The sequence below is a fragment of the Schistocerca piceifrons genome, chromosome 1 (genome assembly GCF_021461385.2).
Source record: "Schistocerca piceifrons isolate TAMUIC-IGC-003096 chromosome 1, iqSchPice1.1, whole genome shotgun sequence".
NCBI lineage: Eukaryota > Metazoa > Arthropoda > Insecta > Orthoptera > Acrididae > Schistocerca > Schistocerca piceifrons.
In genome coordinates, this window is record NC_060138.1 from 797866389 (window position 1) to 797886897 (window position 20509).

General features: G+C 43.3%; 1 protein-coding gene and 1 pseudogene across 1 annotated transcript in view; one reads left to right on the forward strand and one right to left on the reverse strand.

Moving 5' to 3' along the window:
* Positions 1-20509, forward strand: part of LOC124775162 — a 190968-nt gene that overhangs the window by 26479 nt on the left and 143980 nt on the right. The window contains exon 2 of the mRNA XM_047250004.1: positions 18633-18746. Coding sequence (XP_047105960.1) covers positions 18667-18746 — 80 coding nt within the window. The 5' untranslated portion in view covers positions 18633-18666. The remainder of the gene's footprint in view (positions 1-18632; positions 18747-20509) is intronic.
* LOC124727664 lies at positions 1325-1442 on the reverse strand (annotated as a pseudogene).

A 20509-nucleotide genomic window follows, 5' to 3' on the forward strand; every position in this document is an offset into this window, starting at 1 on the left:
CAGTCGATCCCCGCATCGAAGGCAGCTACATTGACATCTGCCGGACTTCCTGTAAACAACATGCACGAAGCAGTTCGAGCGGGCACAAACGGCAGATGCAGGGCTCTAATTCGGCTTGCGGTGAGAGGCCTCGGCACAGTACGGCTGTGACGTCACTGCGAGGTTTGAGGCGGGCCGAGAGGCTGCGCCATTCGGACACAGGCAGAGCCGCAGCCAGCACCACAGTCGGCCGAGGCTCTCGAATGGGCTTCCGGCCGCCCTCGTGCACGCAGCCCCAGGTAATCAATAACTCCACTCCTCTGGCCGCTCCTGACGCAGGCTCCGGCATCTTCATTTGCGGCGCGTCTTTACACTCATCACGTTGCAACTCATTCAGCATAAATCCGAAGTCTACGAATTCATAAAGCAACAGTAAAGCCTGTAAAGAAATACGATATTCTATATTCTTTTTGGCTGGAGACGAAAAAAACTAAATTGCTTGCCCAGAGAATTATACAGGATGTATCATTATTAATAGCGAGAACTGACATGGGTGAAGGTATACGGTATCATACTGAGGTGACAAAAATTATGGGATAACGGTACGCACATATACAGATGGCGATAGTGTCGCGTACACAAGATATTAAGGGGGAGGTACATTGGCGGAACTGTCTTTTGTACTCATATGATTCATGTGGAAAGGTTCCTTAAGTGATAATCGCCGCACCGCGAGAAACAATGAGCGCAGAATGACTGATGGAACTAGACGTATGGGAAATTCCATTTCAGAAATCTCTGGGGAATTCAATATTCGGAGGTCCACAGCGTCAAGTGTGTGCTGAGAATACCAAATTTCAGGCATTACCTCTCGCCATGGAGAGCTTAAAGAGCGAGAGTAGCACCGTTTGCGTAGAGTTGTCAGTACTAACAGACAAGCAACACTGCTTGAAAAATCGCAGAAATCAATGTAAGACGTACGATGAACGTATCCCTTCGGACAGTGCGGTGAAATTTCGCGTTAATGGGCTATGACAGCAGTCGATCGACGCAACTGCCTTTGCTAACATCACGACTTCGACTGCAGTGCGTCTCCTGGGCTCGTCACCATATCGGTTGGACCCTAAACTAAAAACTAAACTCCTCCCGCACAGGCCATGAAGGCCCAAAGGTACCGACTGGCCGCCGTGTCATCCTCAGCCTGGTGTCACTGGATGCGGATATGGAGGGGCATAGGGCCAGCACAACGCTCTCCCGGCCGCATGTCTGTTTCCGAAACCGGAGCCGCTACTTCTCTATCAAGTAGCTCCTCAGTTTGCCTCACAAAGGCTGAGTGCACCCCTCTTGCCAACAGCGCTCGGCAGACCGGATGGTCACCCATCCAAGTGCTAGTCCAGCTCGACAGCGCTTAACTTCAGTGATCTGACGGGAACTGGTGTTACCACTGCGGCAAGGCCGTTGACGGGTTGGACCCTAGACGACTGGAAAACCGTTGCCTTGTCAGATGAGTCGCGATTTCAGTTGGTAGCAGCTAATGTTAGGGTTTGAGCATGGCGCAGGCCCCACGAAACCATGGACCCAAATTGTCAACAAGGCACTGTGAAAGCTGGTGGTAGTTACATAATGATGTGGGCTGTGTCTATATGGAATGAACTGCATCCTCTGGTCTAGCTGAACCGCTCGTTGATTAAACATAATTATGTTCGGATTCTTGGAGGCCATTTGCAACAGTTCTTGGACTTTATGTTACCATAACACGATGCGCGATGTCACATGGCCACATCTACTCGCAACTGGTTTGAAGAACGTCCTAGATAATTCGAGCGAATGATTTGGTCACCGAAATCGCCCGACATGATTCCCATCGGAAATGTATAGGTTATAATCGATAGGCCAGTTCGTGCACTAAATCCCGCACTGGCAATATTTTTCGCAGTTATGGACGACTATAGAGGCGGCATGGTTCAATATTGCTGCAGGGGACTTCCAACGAGCCACGTCGAGTTGGTGCACTATGCTGAGCAGAAGGAAGTTCGACACGATTTAGGAGATATTCCATAAATCTTAAGCAAACACGTTCAAGTAAACACAAGTCCGCAAAGGAGCCAGCAAGGCTACAGTACGAAGTCTTGTCTTAGTTAGCACAAATGTATTTGAAACGTAAACTTTTAAATTAAATTTTCATCCACGCTATCTGATCAAACGTAAAGGCACACCGCTACGTAATGTCACCTGAGGAACAAACCCATCAGCGACGTTTCGGTTGTCCAAGTCGACTTTTGGTGACGAAAGGGCGAACAATCAAACACAGTTAAAGCAAGACGAGGCACATCTTACGTACTGACGGACAGGGAGCGTCGAGCATTACACAGAGTGGCTGTAAGAATTCGCGTGAAATCAGCGAGAGGTATCTCCCGTTTTTCCATAGTGCTACCAGCAATCCGGCTCGAAAAATGACCATGTATAGGAAGTTAAAAAAATGGGATACGCTGGTCGAGCGGCTCATGATAAGCCACGCATAGCAGGTATCGGTGCTGCACGGCACTTGAGGCGGTGTAAAGAGCGATGCGGCAGCATAGAGGACGACTGGAAACGTGTGATTTGGAGTGATGAATCTCGCTACACCTGCCACATGTGTGAAGTACAGAGGAGGTTACGGTATGTAGGTGTTTTTATGAGTATGAATGTGGACCCCTTATTGAGCTTAAGAAAATGATAAGTGCACAAGGATATCATAACATTTCACAGCATTGTGTACTGCGTACAGAAGAGGAACAGTTCAGATAGAGTGATAGTTTGTATCAGCAAAACACTGGATCCTCTCATAAAGCAGCGTCTGTGAAGCGATATTTGTAGACAGTAAAAGTAGTAGAGGAAGGGGAGTTCTGACAAAAAACGCTTACTCATTATCTATCAATACTGCTCTGCTTTATCTGTGGCGTAGTGTGACAGCTGAGACAGTTGTGCATATAATATTTCAATGATGTCAAGAACAGCACTTCCTGATCTCCAGGGAAGACCAGAAATCCTGACATTCTGCCATGTACCAAGGTGAAGGAGGGGTAGGCCTCCCCAGTGTGCATCCCCACCCTAACTGCAGCTCTGTGAATTTTGCATGAAGCAACCCCCACCCCAAGTGTCCCCGTGGCTCCCTGCATTTGTAAGAAAGAGACTCCACTGCAGTTTAGAAGCATGTGATACATTGTTTATATCAGGATTATCCCCGCTGCACTTCTACTAATTTTGCATTAAGCACCTCCACCCCACGCCCACGCCAACGCCCACGATTCCACGTGCATCGTGCCTCGTGCATCGTGCCTCTGATCTGCAGTTATATTGCATTAATGACTGCCAAAATGGCATTAAGTACTGGATCAAAAGTCCTCACTCTGGTAACTTTGATTTGAAGCTATATAATTCGCCACAGAAAACTGCGACGAGACGATACCACATTCTTCTATAATCAATTAAAAGTCAACATTTCCACACAAAGTATATATAACGAAATAGAAATTCTTATTAATAGAAAATACGTTTCTTACCAAAATCACTTTTCCACAAGCTCTGAAAACTTCGATGAGGGCAAGTCCACTTTCACATCCTACTTGCTCCTATCACTAGCAGATGACTGGATTCCTCTATAAATAATTAAAAACCAACATTTGCGTGTTTGATGCAGCTCTCCGTGCTACTCTGTCCTGTGCAAGCTTCTTCATCTCCAAGTTAACTGCTGCAACCTACATCCTTATGAATCTGCTTACTGTATTCATTTCTTGGTCTCCCTCCACTATTTTTACCCCTCACACTGCCCTCCAGTACTAAATTGGTGATCCCTTGATTCCTCAGAATGTGTCCTACCAACCGTTCTCATCTTCTACTCAGGTTGTGACGCAAATTAACTTCTCCCCAGTTCTATTCAGTACCTCCTCATTAGTTATGTGATCTACCCATCTAATCTTCAGCATTCTTCTGCTGCACCTCATTTCAAAACCTTCTATTCTATTCTTGTCTAAACTGTTTGTCGTCCATGTTTCACTTCCGTACCTGACTACCCCATGCAAATACTTTGAGAAAGGATTTGCTGACACTTAAATTCATAGTCAATGTTAAAAAATTTCCCATCTTCAGAAACACTTTTCTTGCCTTTGTCTACATTTTATATCCTCCCTACTTCGACCATCATCAGTTATTTTATTTCCCAGATAGGAAAACTCATCTACTACTTTAACTGTCCCATTTCCTAATCTAATTCCGTCAGCATCACCTATTTTAATTCGACTACATTCCATTACCCTCGTTTCGCTTTTGCTGATGTTCATCATATATCCTCCTTTCAAGATACTGTCCCGTTCCACTGCTCTTCCAACTCATGCTGTCTCTGGCAGAATTACAATGTCATCGGCAAACCTCAAGGCTTTTATTTCTTCTCCCTGTACTTTAATTCCTACTCAAAACTTTTTCTTTGTTTCCTTTACTACTTGCTCAATATACAAATTTAGTAACTTTGGGGACAGACTATAACCCTATTTCACTCCCTTCTCAACCACTGCCTCCCTTTTGTGCCCCTCGACTCTTATAACTGCCATCTGGTTTCAGTACAAATTGTAAATAACCTTTCGCTCCCTGTTTTTTAGACATGCCACCTTTAGAATTTGAAAGAGCGTATTCCAGTCAACATTGTCAAAAGCTTTCTCTAAGTAGACAGATGCTAGAAACGTAGGTTTGCCTTTCCTTAACCTATCTTCTATGAGAAGTCGGAGGGTCGGTATTGCCTCCCGTGTTCCTACATTTCTCTGGAATACAAACTGATCTTCCCTGAGATCAGCTTCTACCAGTTGTTCCATTCTTCTGTGAAGGATCTGTGTTATTATTTTGAAGTCGTGATTTATTAATCTGATAGTTCGGTAATTTTCTCACCTGTCAGCACCTGCCTTCTTCTTGAAGTCTGAGAGTACTTCTCCTGTATTTGCTCACTAGATGGAAGAGTTTTGTCATGGCTGGTTCTCCCAGGGCTATCAGTAACACAAACGGCAGATTGTCTACTCCTGAGGCCTTAGGCCTTGTATCGACTTAAATCTTTCAGTGCTTTGTTAAATTCTTCACGTAGTATCACATCTCCCTTCTCATCTTCCTCTACGCCCTCTTCTATTTCCATAATATTACACTGATGTACATCTCCCTTGCATTGACTCTTTATGTACTCCTTCCACCTGTCTGCTTTCCCTTCCTTACTCAGAGGGTTTTCCACCTGAGCTCTTGATATTCACACAGATGGTTCTGTTTTCTCAAAAGGTCTCTTTAATTTCCCTGAAGGCATTGTCTGTCTTTCTCCTAGTGACACATGCTTCTACATCCTTAGATTTGTCCACTATCCATTCCTGTTTAGCCATTTTTCACTTCCTGTCGATCTCATTTTTTTGGCATTTGTATTCCCTTTCGCCTACATCATTTATTGTATTTTTATATTTCCTCCTCTCATCAATTAAATTCAACATCTCTTGTGTTACCTAAGGATTTATACCAGCTCTCGCCTTTTTACCTACTCGATCCTTTGTTGCCTTCACTATTTCATCTCTCAAGGCTATCCATTCTTGTTCTATCAATACGGTACCCCTGTTGTTGTCAGTAGTTCCCTAATGCTCGGCTGAATCCCTCTACAACCTCTGGTTCTTTCAGTTTATTTAGGTCCCATCTCCTTAAATTTCTACCTTTTTCCAGTTTCTTCAGTTTTAATCTGCAGTTCATAGCCAATAAATTGTGGTCAGAGTCCACATCTGCCACTGAAAATGTTTTACAGTTTAAAATCTGGTTCTGAAATCTCTGTCCAACCAATGATCGTCCAAGTGTCTCCACATCTCTTCCACAAATACAACGTACGATCGTGACTCTGAAACCAAGTGTCAGTTATGATTAACTTACGCTCTCTACAAAATTCTACCAGGTGGCTTCCTCTTTCATTCCTTTCGTCCATTCCATATTCACCTACTACTTTTCCTTCTCTTGCTTTTCCTGCTATTGAATTCCAGTCCCCAGTGACTATTAATTTTTCGGCTCCTTTAACAATCTGAATAATTTCTTTTATCTCATCATGTATTTCCTCAATCTCCTCCTCATCTGCAGAAGTAGTTGGCATGTAAACTTGTACTACTATGGTGGGTGTTGGCTTCGTGTCTATCTTGGTTACAATAATTCTGTGCTGTACTGTCCATAGTAGTTTATCAGTGTTCCTATTTTTTATTCATTATTAAACCTACTCTTGCATTACCCCTATTTGGTTTTGTATTTACAGCCCCGTATTCACCTGACGAGAAGTCCTGTTCCTACTACCACCGAAATTCAATAATTCCCACTGTACCAAACTTTAACCTATCCATTTCCCTTTTTAAATTTTGTAACCTACCTGCCCGATTAAGGGTTCTGACATTCCAAGCTCCGATCCATGGTATGTCAGATTAGTTTCTCCTGATAACGATATCCTCCTGAGTAGTTCCCGCACAGAGATCCGAATGGGGGACCATTTTACCTCCGGAATATTTTACCCATGAGGATGCCATCACCATTCATCCATACAGTACAACTGCATGCAGTCGCGAAACATTAGGGCTGTAGTTTCCCTTTGCTTTCAACTGTTCGCTGTACCAGCACATCAAGGCTGTTTTGGTTGATGATACAAGGCCATATCAGTCAATCATCCAGACTGTTGCCCCTGCAACTACTGAAAAGGTTGCTCTCCCTCTTCAGGAACGACACGTTTGTCTGGCCTCTCAACAGAGACCCCTCTATTGTAGGTGCACCTATGGTATGGCTACCTGTATCGCTGAGGCACACAAGCCTCCACACCAATGGCAAGGTCCATGCTTCATGGGGGAACATTTTCTAGGAAAATATAAATAATGGATTAACCATTAACATTTGTTGAAATGATTTTTACCTTAAATACCATCCCACAAACCCAGAAAACGCGAAATAATAGCGAATCCCAGTTCTTTGTCACCATCACATGGCTGCACTGTAAAATCGCGACCGTAGTTCGATATTTGTATCACACCAACAGATGCTCCAATAGCACTTTAAAAAGCTACAAATCGAAAAATTAATTAATTTCTGCAACTAAGATATTTCAAATATTCTAAAATGGTCACAAAATACAGCAGTTTACGATAAAGGGCAATGTTTACATCGCTAGTCGAGGTTAATACATGGTAAACGTTGTTTTATGTCACAGTATTGAAAAAAAGGTCTGCAGTGTAAAAAGGAGCAGGAATTAATTTCCAGATATGCACATACTCGCGAAATTAGTGTCCAAAATTCTATAGGACAGAATGGTAGATTTCATTATATGACATTCTGGAAATTAGGTCTAAAAATCGATGTCATAAAACTAGCCTGAGTAGGCCTATAACTGCAGAAAATAAATGCTAGCTAAGCAAGCAAACGTAAAGACAAAATGGAACTACTCACAACACACACGAAAATAAAATCTTTCTGAGGCAATGATAAAGTACGATGTTTACATCACTTGCTGAAGCTAATACATGAAAAACGCTTCTGATGTTACAATATTGCAAAAAAAAAAATCTGCAAAGCATGAGTTAATTTCCACATAGACACATACTTGCCGAAAATAGCGAAGTACGTGCCCCAGTGGTAGGTTTCAACAGCTGACGTGTGAGAATGTAGGTCTAAAAATTCGATGTTGTAAAACTACACTGAGCAGGGTTATACCAGTAGGAAAATTATTGTTAGATAAGCAGACAAATAGACAGTCTGAATATGACTAATTAGGCACAGCCTCAAATAACATATTTCTGAGGCAGCACATTGCCTGTTGAGGCAATATTTCAGCATTTTTAAATAGTTCTCAAGCACCAGTTTAGGAGGTACGAAGATGTGCATTCTGTTACTAGAAACTTTATAAAAGAAGCTATTCATTGTCAGTTATTGCTATTATTATGAATAGCACGGGGCTACTACAGTTTGTAGTCAAAAGGCCTAGAAGCTTTATAGTGACAGGGTAATACCATACAAACACATCAAAAAAAGTTTTGAATCACCTCGGTTCCGCGTGTTCTGGAACCTGTACAAAAAATTGAAATAGAGATCAACATAAACACCATTTCTGCCCTTTTTATTGCTCATGAAAACCACACATTGCATGTTGTACCACCATACAGCGTGACCTTCAGAGATGGTGGTCCAGATTCCTATACACACCAGTACCTCTAATACCCAGTAGCACGTCCTCTTGCATTGATGCATGGCTGTATTCGTCGTTGCATACTATCCACAAGTTCATCAAGGCACTGTTGGTCCAGATTGTCCCATTCCTCAACGGCGATTCGGCGTAGATCCTTCAGAAGGGTTGGTGGGTCACGTCGTCCATAAACAGCCTTTTTCAATCTATCCCTGGTAGGTTCAATAGGGTTCATGTCTGGACAAAATGCTGGCCACTCTAGTCGAGCGATGTCATTATCCTGAAGGAAGTCATTCACGAGATGTGCACGATGGGAGCGCGAATTGTCGTCCAAGAAGACGAATACCTCGCCAGTATGCTGCCGATATGGTTGCGCTATCGGTCGGAGGATGGCATTCACATATCGTACAGCCGTTACGGCGCCTTCCATGACCACCAGTCGCGTACGTCGGCCCCACATAATGCCACTCCAAAACAGCAGGGAACCTCCACCTTGCTTCACTCGCTGGACAGTATGCCCAAGGCGTTCAGCTTGACGGGTTGACTCAAACACGTATCCGACGATTGTCTGGTTGAAGGAATATGCGACACTCATCGGTGAAGAGAATGTGATGTCAATTCTAAGCGGTCCATTCGGCACGATGTTGGACCCTACTGTACCGTGATGCATGGTGTCGTGGTTTCAAAGATGTACCTCGCCATGACATCGGGAGAGAAGTTGCGCATCATGCAGCCTATTGCGCACAGTTTGAGTAGTAACACGACGCCCTGTGGCTGCACTAAAAACATTATTATTGCTGTCAGGGTTCCTCCCAGTCATAATCTGTAGGTAGCGGTCATCCACTGCAGTAGTAGCACTTGGGCGGCCTGAGCGAGGCATGTCATCGACAGTTCCTGTCTCTCTGTATCTACTCCATGTCTGAACAACATCACTTTGGTTCACTCCGAGACGCCTGGACACTTCCCTTGTTGAGAGCCCTCCCTAGCACAAAGCAACAATGTGGACGAGATCTAAACAAGGTATTGACCGTCTAGGCATGGTTAAACTACAGACAACACGTGCAGTGCACCTCCATCCTGGTGGAATGACTGGAACTGATCGGCTGCCGGACCCCTCCGTCTAATACGCCCTGATCATAGATGGTTTCTTACATCTTTGGGCGGTTTTAGTGACATCTCTGAACAGTCAAAGGGGACTGGGTCTTTGTTACAACATCCACAGTCAACGTCTATCTTCAGGAGTTCTGGGAACAGGGGTGATGTAAAACATTTTTTGATGTGTGTAGTATAAACAATGTGATCAAAAGTATCCGGGCATCCCCAAAAACATACCTTCTCCATATTATGTGCATTGTGCTTCCACCTACTGCCATGTACTTCAATCAGTGACCTCAGTAGTCATAAGACATCGCGAGAGAGCAGAATGGGGCTTTCCGTAGATCTCACGGACTTCGAACGTTCTCAGGTGATTGGGTATCTCTTGTGTCATACGTCTGTAAGCGAGATTTCCACACTCTTAAACATCCCTAGGTGCAATGTTTCCGATGTGATAGTGAAGTGGAAACGTGAAGGGACACGTACGGCACAAAAGCGTACAGACCGATCTCGTCTGTTGACTGACAGAGACCACCAACAGTTGAAGAGGGTCGTAATGTATAATAGGCAGACATCTACTCCAAACTGCATCAGGATCCACTGAAAGTACTAGGACAGTTAGGTGGGAGGTGCGAAAGTTTGGATTTCTTGGTCGCGCGGCTGCTCATAAGCTACACATCACGCAGGTAAATGCCAAACGACGCCACGCTTGGTGTAAGGAGCGTAAACATTGGACGACTGAACAGTGGGAAAACGTTGTGTGCAGTGACGAATCACGGTATAAAATGTGGCGATGCGAAGGCAGGGTGTGGGTATGACGAATGTCCGGTGAACGTCATCTGCCAGCGTCTGAAATGCCAACAGTGAAATTCGGAGGCGGTGGTGTTACGGTGTGGTCGTGTTTTTCATGGAGGGGGCTTGCACCCCTTGTTGTTTTGCGTGGCACGATCACAGCCTACATCGATGTTTTAAGCACCTTATTGCTTCCCGCTGCTGAAGAGCAATTCGGGGATGGCGATTGCATCTTTCAACACGATCGAGCACCTGTTCATAATGCAAGGCCTGTTGGCGGATTGGTTACATGACAATAACATCCCTGGAATGGACTGATCTCCACTGAGTCCTGACCTGAATCCTATGGAACACCTTTGGGATATTTTGGAACGCCAACTTCATGCCAGGCCTCACCGACCGACATAGATATCTCTCCTCTGTGCTGCACTCCGCGAAGAATGGGCTGCCATTCCCTGACCTACCAGAACGTATTCAGAAAATGATACCAGCGTTCTAAATGTAACGATTATTCACGTGACCCGCGCTCTACCTCGTAACTGATATGCGCGGATTCGACTTTGAGATATAATGCACGCAGCTACTACCATGCCTTTTTATAATTTGATTTTGCATGTTTCGACGCTTTTCACGCATTTTTCATGCATATCTGCGTGCATATTTTAAGGATTTTATGATGCATATAACCCGGTCTCTACTTACTAGTTATCCTAAAACCCCTCTTGCTTAGCCGACCGAAGTGGCCGTGCGGTTAAAGGTCGCAGGTTCGAATCCTGCCTCGGGCATGGATGTCTGTGATGTCCTTAGGTTAGTTAGGTTTAACTAGTTCTAAGTTCTACGGGACTAATGACCTCAGCAGTTGAGTTCCATAGTGCTCAGAGCCATTTGAACCATTTGAACCCCTCTTGCTTCACAGAATATCCCCGCGAAACAGACATCCGGTTGGGATGGCATGGAAATCTGTTGCATAATTAAAATGTATATCCTCTTCAGAGCCAAGCAAAATTTTTCTGTTATGTCAAATATTTTTTGATAAGGGCGTGGCAGATGGACGTCATAAATAAGCATTGTAATGGTAGTTTTTGTTACTGCTAATCCAGATTGAGATTTACCTATGTTCAGCTGGTTGGACACTGGATCTCAATGTGACTATTCATGATATGTGGACATAACATTGATAAGACAAAATTGTGTTTTTTTTAATTTTTTATTTAACATGTAGATACATTATTTACAAAGTATTTCGAAAGTACAACACAAGAAAAGCAGTTACAGTCATCAATAATCCTGAAACGGTTGTACCACATCACAATCAGTTTTCTGTTGTGAAAGTCAAAGAAACATTTTCTCTCATTTGCGATACACGGATATACTTGGCATTCAGAGTACATGAACTTGGTTTTAGCTTTGTAGTCATTGTTTCGACGTTTCATCGATTTATTTTTGTCTGTAATTGGGCAGAGAGGCAAATGCCTACTCTCACTTTTCCTAACATCTCTGTTTGGAACTTTAAACACCTTTGTGCTCTTTCTAGGAGCTGCTTCATGAGGTTCAGATTCAGAGCCTGAAAAGTAAATGTCCAATCGTGCTTCGGTTGTCCTGTCGCGCCCGATTTCAGACTCAGGGATTCATCAATATAAATCTTAAAGTCTAATAGATCCATGACTGATTTCTTGTTAGCACATTGTGCCTGCTGATCCTTTCTGTAATCAGTCCACGACTTCACAAAATCGCCATGTCAATTAAATGAAGGAAGTCTCTTATGGTCCACTTCTTTGTGCAAGAGAATATTCGATAGTAAGAAATCATTGTGTCACATAGATCCACACCTCCCATTGATTTGTTGTAATCATAGATACATTTGGGCTGAGGTACTCCAATGAATTCTTTTGCTTTTCTGTCCCATCTTTTTACTACACTAGTGGGAGCAGCACCACAGAAACTAGATGCTACTGTAACGGGAAGATTATCAATACACATCAAAACAAAAATGTTCCCATCTTCTCTGACGAACTCATCAAAGGAATCTGTACCTCTCTTCATCAGTTCCTCGTGTTCAGTCACTTTTGATCTGAGACGAGATGGAATATGGCTAGCTAAAATGGTCACTACTTCATTATATTTGTCTTTCCAGCAAGTACTGTAGTAGTGGAATGGATGTGAAAAACACACAACATGCTCACTGGCAACTTTGTGGTCTACCAGCTTCTTCACCACAGAATCCCCCAAACTGAGCTCTGGCTCTGGTTCCCAGATGGCCAAACTTATTCTTTACCTACTGTCTAAGGCATGTTTTGCCATGGAAAGGAATCATTTGCTCATCTACTGAAAAATATGTGGAAGCTGGCAATGACAAACATTTTCTCCTAACACTATCAAAGACTGGTTTCACTTTCCATAACTTATTATTTTCCTTGATTTCATCCGAAACACATTATTTACAAAGCACAATTAGTTCCTCAATTTGAACATACGATTCTCCGGAATTACAGCAGGGAACCTTAATCTTCTGCTAAAGTACGTTCTTAGTCTTGGTAGTTTCATACAACCTGTTATTATGCGTGCACCCACAAGCTTCTTAATTTCATTAGTTGTTGCATTTAGAGGATCCTGGATGTCCTTAAGAGCCTTTATGTTTTCCAACTCAGCAGTGAGATGCCACATATCACTCCCAAAATATTGATCAAAATATCCTAGTGATGTCCACAGTCCCCTGCCTCGCACTGACCAGTCCTTGTTGGCAAAATTGGCTGTTCGATCAATAACGGATCCATTTTTCCAAAACACTTGTCTAGGTATGACCTCTTATTTACGAGGAGCCTCTTTTCTCGTAGCTGATGTATTTTGACATAGATTCCGATCTTCGGTTTCATCCTGGCAGAAGAAAGTACCTCATTTATTTACGAAACATTATAAATTCAGTATCTTTTCTAACCTTCAGTACTTTTTGCACGTATACCTCAGGTAGTGTCTATTGCAGCAAATGAAAATAATGATGAGAAGTTTACCGGTTAAATGTAGTGTCATTTCCTGCTTCAGGAACACACAAGTCTGTATCTGTAGTAATGTCAAGGTCTTTCTCATCTGAAAATCACTGCCCTCTTCTATTACATTTAGCAGTTCTTTTTCGATTTCATTTTCTCTGCCTCGTGATGACTGGGTGTTGTGTGACGTCCTTAGGTTAGTTAGGTTTAAGTAGTTCTAAGTTCTAGGGGACTGATGACCATAGATGTTAAGTCCAATAGTGCTCAGAGCCATTTGAACCATTTTTTCTTTCGATTTCAGCTTCTGTGGGAGGTCCATTCATGCCTGCGTTAGTTGTGAGAAAAAAATTGTGAACTTCTAAAGCTAATTACAAATTAGTATTTATGGAAGAATTATTGTGATTCCCAATCAACAGCTAATTTCATACATCTAACAAGTAATAAGAAGCACAGACATGTTTTGCAGAAGATCCTGTGTCAGAGAAATTAGGCAGTGATCAAAAATAAACAAAGCTGTGACCATCTGTCCAGCCGGCTGGACTTCATTGTTTACTCTTGTAAATAATGAAGGAGTAACGGTGTTAGGTTACTACATAGACTGTAACACAGTTTGTTGATCTATTTACAACATAACAGAAAACTGAGTATGACATTCATACTTAGGTTTCTTTCTGAAAGACGTTGGAGAGAGATTGCCATAAACGGCCTCTATAACGCGGTGAGTGGAACGTCTCAGTGTTGTCAACAGCAGAAACAAAGCGAAAAATTTCCGAAGACACATAAAATGTCCAGCGTACTGGACACACAGTTACAGTGTTGAAAAAACTGTAATTTCAGTTAAAGCAAAATAGAGAAGTAACGTTCAGCTGGCTGGTTGCAGGGACTGAAGATGATATTCTAGCAGGGAAGCGTTAAGTGAAAGATGATTATTGTTCGTGGAAGTTAGTGAATGTTCCTTTTTTTGTGAACTTATTCGTTATTAGGACAGGAGATGCAAAACAAACCACTGAAATTAATCAAAGAACTGGTTCATCGCCTTTGACTGATCTTCGTGTCAGCTCCTTTGCCTGCTGCTTTGATAATCACGGTTAACAATTAAATTACAGCCTGTATGGCACAAGCGCAACAGAAAACGACTTGTTGGCGAGCATGTGGTGTATGATAACCAGGGGGAGACATGTCGTACTCTTACACTTAGACTGAGGAGACAAAGGTCATGGGGTACCACCTATCATGGTGTCGGGTCTCCTTTTGCCAGGCGTAGTGCAGCAACTCGACGTGGGATGGGGACGTCTCTGTTATACCCCATCAATGTTCGATGGGATTTATGTTGGGCAATCTGGGTGGCCAAATCATTTCTCGAACTGTCCAGAATGTTCTTCAACCTAACACGAAGAATTGTGGCCAGGTGAGATGGCGCAATGTTATCCATGAACATTCCACCTTTGTTTGGGAACATGAAGTCCAGGTAAAATGCCTGCAAAAAGTCTCTAAGTAGTCGAAATAGTCTCCAGTTAATGATTGGTTCAGATGACTAGAGGACCCAGTCCACTATATGTAAATATAGCCGACGCCATTATGAAGGCACCACCAGCTTGCACAGTACCTTGTTGACAACTCGGGTCCAGGATCTGCACATCTCTCGAACACTACCATCAGCTCTTACCATCTGAAATCGGCATTCATCTGACCAAACCACGGCTTCCCAGTCGTCTGGGGTCCAACATCCACATCTACATCTACATACATACTTCGCAATCCACCATATGGTGGGTGGCGGAGGGTACCTCGTGCCACAACTAGCATCTTCTCTCCCTGTTCCACTCCCAAACAGAACGAGGGAAAAATGACTGCCTATATGCCTCTGTACGAGCCCTAATCTCTCTTATTTTATCTTTGTGGTCTTTCCGCGAAATATGAGTTGACGGCAATAAAATTGTACTGCAGTCAGCCTCAAATGCTGGTTCTCTAAATTTCGTCAGTAGCGATTCACGAAAAGAACGCCTCCTTTCCTCCAGAGACTCCCACCCGATTTCCTCAAGCATTTCCGTAACACTCGCGTGATGACCAAATCTACCAGTTACAAATCTAGAAGCCCGCCTCTGAATTGCTTCCATGTCCTCCCTCAATCCGACCTGATAGGGATCCCAAACGCTTGAGCAGTACTCAAGAATAGATCGTATAAGTGTTTTATAAACGGTCTCCTTTACTGGTGAACCACATCTTCGCAAAATTCTACCAATGAACGGAAGACGACTTCCGCCTTCCCCACAACTGCCATTACATGCTTGTCCCACTTCATATCGCTCTGCAATGTTACGCCCAAATATTTAATCGACGTGACTGTCAAGCGCTACACTACTAATGGAGTATTCAAACATTACGGGATTAATTTTCCTATTCATCTGCATTAATTTACATTTATCTATATTTAGAGTTAGCTGCCATTCATTACACCAGTCACAAATCCTGTCCAAGTCATCTTGTATCCTCCTACAGTCACTCAAAGACGACACCTTCCCGTGCACCACAGCATCATCAGCAAACAGCCGAACATTGCTATCCACCCTATCCAAAAGATTATTTATGTAGATAGAAAACAACAGCGGACCTACCACACTTCCCTGGGGCACTCCAGATGATACCCTCACCTCCGATAAACGTTCACCATCGGGGACAACGTACAGGGTTCTATTACTTAAGAAGTCTTCGAGCCACTCACATATCTGGGAACCAATCCCATATGCTAGTACCTTAGTTATGAGTCTGCAGTGGGGCACCGAGTCAAACGCTCTCCGGAAGTCAAGGAATATGGCATCCGTCTGATACCCTTCATCCATGGTTCGCAAGATATCATGTGAAGAAGGGCGAGTTGCGTTTCGCAGGAGCGATGCTTTCTAAAGCAGTGCTGATGCATGGACGGCAACTTCTCTGTCTCAAGGAAATTCATTATATTCGAACTGAGAATATGTTCGAGAATCCTGCAACAAACCGATGTTAAGGATATTGGTCTGTAATTTTGAGGATCCGTTCTTCTACCCTTCTTATATACAGGCGTCACCTGCGCTTTTTTCCAGTCGCTCGGGACTTTACGTTGGGCAAGAGATTCGCGATAAATGCAAGCTAAGTAAGGAACCAATGCAGTAGAGTACTCTCTGTAAAACGGAATTGGAATCCGATCAGGACCTGGCGATTTATTTATTTTCAACCCATTCAGCTGCTTCACAACCCCAGGGATGTCTATCACTATGTCCTCCATACGAGACTAAACGGCGGTATGTTTGTACGATCCTCCTGCGTGAAAGATTTCTCAAATGCTAAATTTAAAATTTCAGCTTTCGTTTTGCTGTCTTCCGTTGCCAGGCCAGACTGACGAGTGAGTGACTGGATGGAAGCCTTCGACCCGCTTACCGATTTTACGTAAGACCAGAATTTCCTTGGGTTTTCAGCAAGATCTTTTGCTAAGGTATGACGGTGGTAGTGGTTGTATGCTTCGCTCGTCGCTCCAACAGATGCGGTCACAAGACCAGGCGAGGCGCTGCAGGCGATGACGTGCTGTTAGCAAACGCAATCGCGTCGCTCGTCTGTTACCACAGCCTATTACCGCCTAATTTCGCCGCACTATCCTAACGGATGTGTTCGTCAAACATCTCACATTGATTTATGAGATTATTTCACACAGTGTTGCTTTTCTGCTAGTACTGAAAACTCTAGCAAACACCGCTGCTCTCGGTCGTTAAGTGAAGACCAACAATACCGCTTGCACGCTAGACGACTGGGAAACAGTGGTCTGGTAGGACGAGTCCCGATTTCAGTTGGTAAGAATTGATGGCAGGTTTCGAGTGTGGCGCAAACATCACGAAGGTGCTCGTCAAGGTGTCGACAAGTCACTGTACGAGCTGCTGATGGCTCCACAGTCGTGTGAGCTGTGAGTACATGGAATGGACTGGTCCATCGGCTACTTGGAGAACGTTTGCAGCCATTCGTGGATTTTATGTTCCCGGTGGAATTTTTATGGATGAAAGTACAACATATCACCGGCAACAAGTGCTCACAACTGATTTGGAGATCGTTCTGGATCATTCGAGCGAATGATTTGGCCAACAAGATCATCCGACGTACCTCCACTGGAACATTTATGGAACATAATCGAGAGGGCAGTTCGTTCACACGATCCTGCATCGGCAACACTTACGCAATTACTTTAGAGGCAGCATTGCTCAGTATTTTTGCGGGGGACTGCAACGTTTTATTGAATCCATGGCATGTCGGATTGCTTCACTACACCGGACCTTTTTACGACACGATATTAAGAGATACTGTAATGTTATGTGAGCCTCGCTGCCCCTTTTTTAAACCAATTTGTGTCTGATTTTATTCTGAGAAGCTCAGTAATGAACGTAAAGACCGTAAATGTAAATTTGATTGAAAAAGTACTTGAAATGAAGTGAAGAGCAGATGGACAGCAACAAACTCTTTAGCGTGCAATACCCGCAGTGATAGTAGTTGTGAATCTTTGTGTATTGAGACAATTGATCTATAAAAAAAGAAAGAGGACTGTTAATCTGTATCTTGTGGAATGACGACGTGTTGCTAGGCCGTCGCTCAGAACGTATCGTTACATTTAATAAAAATTGATTTTAGTGATAAAACCGAGTAAAGTATGTGTAAAAGTTGCCAAACATTTATCTATACAAATTTTCTGGAAGTGAAGAATAGAAATATCTTGTTTTTGGAAAAGGAGGTGAACTTCATTGTCTTCGCCGTCTATCAATCGACAGAATTGTACGTGTACAAAGTTCACTAAAATACAGGAAAAGAAATGCATTCTCTATAGTTTTCGTTCAATAAGTAACAACCTCTCATAATTTCTTAATTATAGTATGGTGCTGAACTCCAGTGACCAATTTTGATGTAGCAAGACGTGTAGTTTGAAAGAAGTTTGTGTGCCAAGCAATCTCCTTTTCTCAAGAAAAGCAGATTGCTGTTTGATCTTATTTACTTACAACTGTGGTCCCTTAGGTATGAAAAACTACGAAAACTTGCGCTCAAAGCTATCCGCAATACGGCCAAGTAACTAACAGAGTCGTATTTTAAACCTTAAAGAACAATAACTTCCTCCAAATTGTAATAAGCCACCAACTGGTGCAGAAGCTGATCATTCAAGGACGCAGCAACCAAAATTCAGGTACCAGTTACGACTTAAAGCAAAAATCTCAATCAAAAATCAGTCTCTCTCTCTCTCTTCAAACACGTATATAAATATTCATATTATTAAGATAAGAGTCATTTTATAATACCCCATTACTTTTGTCACCTAAGTGTATAGACGACAATATCTTTTTCGTAGAACTACTGAAACATCCCACATGATTGTGATATGAAGCAAATGTGGTCTATGTAACGTGCGACTAGCCAATTAAAACGTCATAGTGTCTCGACCAGTAGAGATATAATCACTAGATGAAACGTGAGTTTAACTGCCACGCGGACTTTCGGCTTGAGGCAGCTCAAATGCCGCCTGCTGAACCTCGCGGAGGTCCTTTGCCAGATCGGTGCCTCCTAATGCGGCCTTCTGTGTGCTGCAGGAGAGGGCGGGGCCGACTGCTCCCAGACGTCACTATGGCTGCCGCTGAGTGTCCGGCGGCGGTGCGGCTCGCCGGATTAGCGACGGTGCTGCTGCTGCTGCTGCCAGGCGTGAGGTGAGTACTAACAGGACAGCTTACGGCTGCAGGGACGGCATCCGTGTTGCAAGTAAGATCAAAGCAGAAGGCCGAAATTCTAAACCTAGCTTTCAAAAACTCGTTTACGATAGAGGACTGCAGCACCATTCCCCCATTCAATTATTGAACAAACGAAAGGATGACTGACATAGTGTTTAGTGTATCTGGGTTTGTAAAACAGTTAAGATCCTCAGACGCCAGAAAGGCATCTGGCCCAAACGGTATCCCCGTAAGATTTTATGTTGACTATGCTACAAATATAGCAGCATTCTTATCCGTCATTTATCAGAGATCACTGGAACGGCGGAAAGTTCCACGGGACTGGAAGAAGGCCCAGGTTTTAGCAATCTATAAAAAGGGTAGAAAATCGGATGCACATAATTACCGGTAAATTTCACTGACATCGATTTGTTGTAGAATCATGGAACATATTTTGTGTTCATACATAATGACCTTTGTAGACTCTGAGAAGCTCATCTGCAGAAACCAGCACGGTTTTAGGAAACAGCGGTCATGGGAGACACAGCTAGCCCCCTTTGTGCATGATATACATCAGGCTCTACATACCGGCTCCCAGGTTGATGACATATTTCTCGACTTTCGAAAGGCGTTCGACTCAGTTCCGCACTGTCGCTTGCTACAAAAATTGCGCGCTTACGGTCTATCCAATGACATATGCGGTTGGATAGAAAGTTTTCTAACAGACGGGGAGCAGTATATCGTCCTGAACGCGGTAACTTCAACAGAAACAAGAGTAACTTCAGGTGTGCCCCAGGGCAGCGTAATAGGTCCTCTGCTTTTTACGATTTACTTAAATCATCTGGTTGATGCTATTGGCAGCGACCTTAAACTGTTTGCCGATGATGCTGTACTCTACAGGAAAGTAGTATCACACGAAAGTTGTGAACAAATCAATGAGGATTTGCAGAAAATTAATGCGTGGTGTAATGACTGGCCGTTATCTCTCAATATTAGTAAGTGCAACCTACTGCGTATAACAAGACGAAAATCCCCATTATTGTATGAGTGCAAAACAAATGATCAGTCAAGTGTCTGGGTGTGACTATTCGAAATGATCTAAAATGGAATGATCATATTACACAGGTAACGGGTAAGGCGAACTCTAGATTGCGGTTTATTGGTAGAATCCTGAAGAAATGCAGTCTTTCAACAAAGGAAATAGCTTACAATACGTTAGTTCGTCCAGTCTTGGAGTATTGTTCGTCTGTATGGGACCCTTACCAGTTGGGTCTGATTCAAGAGATTGAGAAGGTCCAAAGAAGAGCGGCAAGATTCGTGACTGGTACATTTAGCTATCTCGAGAGCGTTACAAATCTCATAGAAAGTTTGAAGTGGGACACACTTGCAGATAGACGACGCGCTAAACAGAAGGAACTGCTCAATAAATTCCGAAATCCAATCTTCTCCGAGGATGTAGAACATATATTATTACCACCAACTTTCAAATCGCGCAATGATCATCATTCAAAGATAAGGGAAATAAGAGCTCGTACTGAGGCGTTCAGACAGTCGTTTTTCCCTGGCATGACTTTGGCGCGAATTGTGCCCTCCGCCACACACCACTTGGTGGCTAGCGGAGTATATATGTAAAGGTAGATGTGGAAAGATTGTAAACCACTGTCACGAGTATTTGTGAGTTGCAATGTCATTCATTCGTAGGGCGCCTCACCTTTTTACAATTATACTCACTGATTATCTTCTCCTCGCTAATACTATCGTAT